Genomic DNA, 7,891 nt, shown 5'->3' with positions numbered 1-7,891 from the left:
CAACAGAGTGGTGGGGCCAAGGACTAAACAGGATCAGAGTTTACACTACCTTCTTGCCCCCTAGGACTATATTTATAAAAGTGGATATAATATTAGCTCTATGCTAGAGATGATGTTACTCAGTAACCTTTGTCACCACACACTTCCCCATCTCTGCTCCCCGAAAAGACACACAGTTACCAAATGTGTCTCCAGGATACTTTACCTTTTTCTGGGCTGCTCTTCAAAGAATCACTTTCAAGACTATACCCCACAGACGAAACTATAGTTTAGGAGGAGAAAAAGAAGAAAGAGTTAGTTATTTGAGAAAGGAGGACCAATGGTTCATTTCCTTTTACCAAAAATTCCTTCCTTAAGGAGCAAGACCCTCACCGACCCCCATGTTCTCAACACAGATTAGGCCAAGAAGAAACCACATGGTAAGATTTGCATACTTTCTATAAAAATAGAAGCCACCATGAGGCTGAAGATCACAAAAGAAACTGCAACCAGTTATATCAAGCAAATAATCTTCATAATGTTCATGGCCCATGTCTTGAACAGTGGTGAGAACAGTACCCATATATTTCAGATAAGGTACTTTTGGATAGTTTTTAAAAACCAAAAAGGATCTGTTTTCCAAAGAAGTAAAACCACACAGCTTTCCAAACAGAGTATTTTATCAATTCCATAAACTTAGACCCCACTAAACTTTTTTCAGCTTACTTGGTTTAAAATGGAAACAAAGGATTTTGAAACGCTTGCTTCTGGGCCTCAAAATAATTATGGATTTGGATATTTTATTTCTTGAGGTAGGAAATATCATCCCTTTATGCCTTGAATGCAAAAGTGAAATGGTCATCACTTCAACAACCACTGCAACAGGTTGCCTACTGTGCTGAAAAATGCTGACCAAATACACTCCCCTGTTTCCGTGTAAACACCCGTGGCCTTTGAATTCAATCATCGGACTAGCTACCTACAAATTCTACACTACTTTATGAAAATCTAACTATCTACAGAAGATCTTCACAGAGGATTCTTGTTAACAGTGATATGATTTACTGGATTTACTAGTTTTCAGAAAAACGCTCCCCATTTTTCACCACAAGGTAATTAATAGATTCCTTCTAATATTCTGCAGGCAAAGCCTCACGCTCTGGAGCTTACCACTGAGTTGGCTGAAGTGGATCAGTTCTTCTTTTGAAAGATCACCACCTTTGGAAGGGCTTAGAGATTCTACTTCAGTAAAAGCTGCAATAAATAAATGAATAAAGTGGTTTTGGGGCTCCCAAGCATTACCAAAGCAGTGATAAAAAGCAAAAGCTTTGTACAGACAAATGGTCCCTACGACGAGAAATGGTGTTGGAGCAGATTAAGTCCTTTCCAAAGAATACGTTACTCTGGAAGAAATACACATCTGTATTAGAGCTATCAGACTGTACTGTGGCCAGGACTGGTGACAACAGGAAGAAAAGTAAAGCTAAGAAAAAAAAATATGCAAAGATGATAAAAGCCAGGAACAGCCCTCCCCAAATGCCACCGCCTCTCACTTACCTGGAGGGATGTGCAACTTAAAAAGAAGCTTGAGTTTGTCAGTGAAACTTCCATTATACATGGTATCTGTTAGAGGAAAGAGGGAAGACAGTCTGTTCAACTGGACCAAACTTTAAAATACCCTCTTAACCTAAACAAATACAACCCAGGGAGGCTGGAACTGGACATGTGTCCTATCTTACATGGAGTGTAATTAGAGATGAAGCAGCTGAGCCTGGGGTTTGCCTACACTGAGGAAAGAACACTAACAATGTCTATGACTTACTAAAATGAAACCACAGCACTAAAGAAATATAGCACTAATGTCTTCTCAGCATTTTTCCTTAAATTTTTGTTTCCTGAACAATACCACTTTGAAAGCAAGATGAAAGGAACAGAGTAGTAAGTCAAGAAAACTTTCAGTTCCCCAGAGATATTAAGGCATTGGTCATCTTGCATGATCTGTGTATGAGATAGCTTAGTATGAGGAAGCATTTATCATCAACCAAACAGGCTGGGCAATGAGATCATACCACTTCCTAATTTTCTGATATTTTGATGGTAAAGCCATATTTAAATTTAATCTCAAATAGGAGATTATTCGCCAGGGGATTAACGTCTCAGAAAAGTTACTAGTTTGTAAAGCCTTGTGTTAGCTATTTTATGGTGAAATACAGACAAGAAAATGAGAACACAGTTCCGTAACTTAAAGCCTTCATCGTTCACCTAAATAGTGTAGCTCCCACCCTCAAGCTTATAAATACACTTTGAGCATTTGGCTTGCCATTTAAACAGTCTTTGCATTTAATGTCACATGATAAAAATTGGACTATCTGACCCTAAATTAAGAGGCTAGTCTCCTTAGGCTCTTTAGATAGAATATAGAAGGTGATACACTCCAGGACTACTCCCAAGATGGAGTTCCCTTATGAATGCGCTACATATGTGTGTTATTCTCATACCAAGAACACAGGCAAATTGTTTGAAGTTTATAAGGCAATCGGAGCTCTCATCCATCAGTCTGAATGTCCACAATGCAAGCGAGTCTCTGTTTGCACAGTGTGACCAGGGGCTCAAGAGATGACAGAGAACCCTGAATTGCTGGCAATCAATCCGATACTGGTCTAGATACGGCAGACTGGCATCGTGATGTTGCAAGACAGGACTATTTACATTCCAATAACAGGAAAGAAAGTGCTCCTTCTGCAAAGGAAAGATAAAATATTAGATTTTCTGAAACAACAACTCTCTCTGGGTGAAAGATGTGGGAAGTTAACCTTGTACTTTGATTTAAAGCTGACATGTAAAACATATGTTGAATTTAGCTTTTACCTCAATTTATTAAAACTGTTTCACACCCGTAACACAGATCACCATTAAGATGGATGTTTGGTAAGTGAGGAAAATGGCACATTACCTTGAATAATTCATAAAGCTCTTCAAGATCACTAGGACTGAATTTTACATCCTGGGACACAACACGTAGCTGAAACAAAATTAAGAGAAAATTAATTAACGAGTCTTCCCTCTTTGGAATAAGCCTGTAGAATAAAGTTATGGGAGACTTAACCTTACGTTAAAAGACACTGTTTGAATATTCCAGGTTTTGGCATGTTACAATTAGGAGTAAGAACAGAACTTCTTTTTAAAAGCAATCAGAAGATTATAGACTGAAAGAAATAATTTCTCCCAAAAAAAAAGGAGCTTCAAGCTAGTCACATTACTTGCGTACATGGAGCCTACACTATGAAGCCCAGGAGATAAAACTCAATTATTTATTATGATATAACATATAGCTTCCTTTATAATGGGCAAATGCATGTTCAGCTCTCAACAGTGAAGTTGAATCCTCATTTTTTAAATTAAAAAAAAAAAAACGTTCACAGTTTTTTAAAACAAAGTTAGCTACAAGACCAGGTTCCATCTTCACAATATGTATGTTTTGTAAAATGAAATATGACAGTTATCATCTTAGCACAACCAGCAGCATTTAGTATCAGTTGCTACAGGCCACATTTACTACAGAAAGAAGCACTGCTTGTTAAATAGACTAGTACTATCATCAATTATTGGAAATGAGCCACTGAAGAAAATAGGCAAAGAAAGGAAGCACCTTGCAACCTCCACCTTCCTTCAGGAGTCTGAACTTAAAGGATGATATTGGCAGCTGAAGAGCTAGCACACCATGCACGCATTACCAGACATCCACGCACGCCACAGACAAAAAGCAACCCTTGTTGAATGCAGTACAATAATCTCTTCAGTGACATTTGGGATTGCTTCCCAGGGTAAAAATGCAGGTGATTAATTGTTTTACTGTAGCACTGTGGACATTTTACAGTGGTCTATGCCTCTAAGAGAAATGCATTAACAATTTTAACAACAGCAGATAGAAATATAGGCCTGTTCCAATCCATCCAAAGTGTCAGAGATATGCCAGCCTTTAGAAGTTGTCCGAGATGGTGTTACTTGTAATGAGACCAGAAGGTCATGCTGTGATTCACAGACTGAAAATGTCACAGGCCAAACCTCAGTTAACAGACACCCTGCAGACGAGAGGGATGGATTTCAGCATATAAAATTATATATTTGGCCCTGTAAAAAGGAGCTCTTCTATGAATTTTCCAAAAGGGAACAAATTTTATCAGAGGGAAGGGTTTAGCTCTTCCAAGTCACTCACCACATTCTGCTTGGTCGTAGCTTCTAACATCTGGATCACATAAAGCCTATTCCTGCAGCGCAGGCTCTCAATGTCCTCATATCGAATATCGCCATATCTCTAAGAAGAAAAGCATTGTCCCATGAAATCAACTGTTGCTAGATTTCATCTAAGCATCTAAGATGCTTAGATAACACCTAAGCAGACATTTTTGTCTTTCTTGCATCTAAGTACAATACAGGTATGGACACAAAGGAAGATCCCAGAAACTCTGAACAAAAAGCATTTATTAGAGCACTAACATTCTCCCTAAACAGTGTAACTTTTAAAAGGGCAGGTGTTTCAAAGAGATGGAGATGGAGAAAGAAGAAACCGGAGTAGTTCACTATGTGGGAAGACAAAGGAAGAGATTTTACTGCCTGTCGGCTCTATATCCAACTCTGCTATCACATGGTGACTACTACTGCAGGGTAGCAAAGTCTAAGACGTGTATGTTGTCAGGGCTTGAAGTTCACCCTACTGAACTTTAGATATTAGCTGAAGTAATTTCTGAACCGTTCCTAGCTACCTCTGGAATTTCTGAAGGACAGGGAAGGTGTCTGAGCATTGGAGTACAATAAATACATTTACCTTTAAAGAAAAGTGGGATAGTAGGCAAAAACTAGAAAACAAATTCCCAGAGAAATCATGGAACAAATTATTAAACAATTAAAATCTAAATAGAAAAGAAATCAAAACGAGCCAACATTCTTTATCAAGATCATGTGAAATCAATTTAATTTCCTCATAGGAGGAAATTCAGTCTAGTGTGTAGAACTGAAACAGCAGATAGAATACGTCTTTACTTCTGTAAGGTTTTTGACACTCTTCAGCAACACATGCAACCAGGAAGACATGGCCTAACCACCATCACCACGCACCAGGTGCACAACTGGTTCTAATACCAAACTTTGAGAACAAATGAGTGATAAGTGCCCAAACTGGGCAGGACTTTCAGCAGTTTTTTGTGTTTTGTTCCCATTTTCGGCAATGCACTTTAAACAAGGTATGAAAAACTGCAACACAGTCATAGAGTCTGAGCACATAAGCTTTGAGGAAAGGTTAGAGGAACTGGTTGTGTTGAATCTAGAAAAAGAAAAGATCAGAGTTGAAAGAGTGAACAACAACAACCTAATAGCAACAAGGAATAGTAGAGAAAACTGCAAATTGACTATCCTCAATAGCGCTCTATGAGCATCCGAGAGGAACTACACTGGCTATTAGGATATTTTCTGACAAGGGCAGAGAAACCCTACAATGGGCTAAAGTTTTTGCAGATTCTCTTTTGTTGAAGAGTTTTAACAACATTAGACATTTCTCAAGGATGATCTGGGTGTATGCTGGACAGGGAGCTGAACTGGATGACCTGTGGAGTTGTCTTCCAGAACTGTATTTCTGTGTTCCTGTAAAGACCACTACCAGCATAGTTCTGACTTGCAACAAAGAGGAACAACAGAGAAATTGCATCTCTGAATCATAACTCATCCACTGGTCTGGCGTCTGGGCACTGATATTGTGCAGTGGCCTCAGTAAGAATATAAACAAGATGTATAATCTAACTCTGAATTACTGTGATGTGATGTTACACGTTCTTCCATTCACTAGTTAAAAGTGACTTCTTCATACCTGATTAGACTGCCAAAGAATGAGTCTTGCAGTTGTGCCTGAGTCATAAAGGCATGAAACTGAACATCATTTTGAAATTCAACTCCGTATCTTTTCACTTAATCTCATTTATCTTGTGAACACCCATGCGAAGCAACAGTATCACAAAGAATATCTCTGTTCACTTATTCATGATTTGTAACTAGACCAATCTGCAGAATGACAAATCTCCATTGCAGCAATCTTCCCATTTCGAAATTTGTTTTATTTTATTTCCACAGTGATATGAAAATAAAACCCTTCACCACCACAGAGTTGTGTTGAAATTAACTGTCTGGTCAAAATGGGAAGCAGGAAATTGACTCTCACTTCGTATCAGCAGTTCTCCAACAAGAGGTTGTGACACTTACCAGCATTGAAGACATTCAGTTTCAACTGAAGATAAAAATTTGCATCCAAAAAAGGGCCTATGAGATAGAAATGGGGATACGGGCCTAGAAACAGGGCTGTCAACTTGGAAGTGGGAGATTCAGGTTCAAGGATCTGCCCAAATCAATGTTCAAAAGCCATACCAAATCAGAGGCTACTGCTTTGGTCCAGTCACCTGCCTGCAAAGGCAGGGGAAGAAGAAAGGCAGTTTCTTTCGCTTTGTCTTTCAGTAATGATTCTCTCTCTGTGAAAGCTTCAGCTTACACTTCAGAACGCAGTATACAGCACTTCATTATTTGCCATCTCTGTTCTTTATTCTGCAAGTATTCATCCTCACTATGAGATCTCACCATGACAAGAAAGACCCATAGTAATTTGCAACTCTTCCTACAAGAATCTGAAAGCAATTTACAAACATGATTCTTCAGTATAACATTCTTGTGAAACAATACTGATAGCAGAAGCACAGACCTTTTATATGATTAGCCCAATGCTATAAAGACACTTCAAGAGAACTTGAATTTCTGACTCTTGTCTTCGTTCACCCCACTAAAGGCAAAGCCCTCTCCTCAGTAAAAGTCAAAAGAGACAGTTCCTAAATTATACAAATTACCATTAGTTAATCTTTTCTGAGTCAAGGCCAGAACATTTTTCCAAAAGTGATTTATCGTGTATCTTTCACTAGAATCGTATGACTGAGCATCAGAAAAGAAAAAAAAAGTATATAGATAAAAGAAACCAGCTAATAGAAAAAACAAAATGTGAACATATCTTTTCTCTCCGCTTGCCTTTCACCTCAGGTGGGCTGAGCAGAAACCTACCTACAAATGGATTAATACCCTGATACAAATCATGCCAAGGAAGAAAACCCCTCATGAAAATCTGAGGACAAAAGGAGAAGGAGAAGCTAGACTTATTTCCTCCCCAGTGCAGAGCTGCAAAGCTAGAAGCTGCAGAAATCAAACTTTCAAATTGAAAGAAAGTGCTAAAAGATCATAACTGGTCTTCCTCACGCAACACATCTCTAAACAGTCATTTAACCCATACAACAAACTACTCAAGTACACAGTTTCCTGCACAGGTTGTTACGTCAAATGCTACCACTATCTGCAATGTGCAGTAATCAGTCTCAAATTGGTAAATGCAAGGGCCGTTTCTGCTGTACTTTGTCGTTCAGTTGACATACTAATAAAGTGAATGAGGGATTGCAGTACATGGCCTGTGATGAACCTGGGGAACTCCACTCAGGACAGCCTAGCAAGCACATTCCAGGCAGTTAAAAAACCAAAACAATACAAAAACAAACCTAGCCCATAACCTGTAAGGTTTTCAGTGAGGCTCAAAAAATACAGAGCCCGATTTCTACCAATCCAGACAGATTTTCTACTCTAGTTTGTACAATGCAGCTGCACTATTTTTGAGGTAGCCCATGCAATGTAAATACTGCATGGGATGCAAAAACATACCCACAAGAACACATACTTCATTTGACTCTCGGATCAAATCAGTAATGTCCACTTTTGGATGGTCACTCTTTGTATTGCTGAGGTTGGAGCCCTGCTGCACAGCTGGAGGCAAAGGACTGTCTTTGTTAGTGACACTGTCAAAAAATCTGCACAAAGCAAACACACAAGAAATCAGCAG

General features: G+C 38.8%; 1 protein-coding gene across 1 annotated transcript in view; it reads right to left on the bottom strand.

Moving 5' to 3' along the window:
* The window catches only part of TBC1D8B (TBC1 domain family, member 8B (with GRAM domain)), a 30,052-nt gene that overhangs the window by 940 nt on the left and 21,221 nt on the right, over nucleotides 1–7,891 (bottom strand). Inside the window, exons 13-19 of the mRNA XM_009331369.1 lie at nucleotides 7,730–7,859; nucleotides 4,196–4,294; nucleotides 2,933–3,001; nucleotides 2,478–2,718; nucleotides 1,537–1,602; nucleotides 1,150–1,233; nucleotides 206–262 (exon numbers count right to left, since the gene is read on the bottom strand). Of these exons, the coding sequence (XP_009329644.1) occupies nucleotides 206–262; nucleotides 1,150–1,233; nucleotides 1,537–1,602; nucleotides 2,478–2,718; nucleotides 2,933–3,001; nucleotides 4,196–4,294; nucleotides 7,730–7,859 (746 nt within the window). The remainder of the gene's footprint in view (nucleotides 1–205; nucleotides 263–1,149; nucleotides 1,234–1,536; nucleotides 1,603–2,477; nucleotides 2,719–2,932; nucleotides 3,002–4,195; nucleotides 4,295–7,729; nucleotides 7,860–7,891) is intronic.

This window comes from Pygoscelis adeliae, unplaced genomic scaffold, assembly GCF_000699105.1.
Source record: "Pygoscelis adeliae isolate BGI_AS28 unplaced genomic scaffold, ASM69910v1 Scaffold100, whole genome shotgun sequence".
Taxonomy (NCBI): domain Eukaryota; kingdom Metazoa; phylum Chordata; class Aves; order Sphenisciformes; family Spheniscidae; genus Pygoscelis; species Pygoscelis adeliae.
This window is presented reverse-complemented; position numbering and strand designations above follow the sequence as displayed.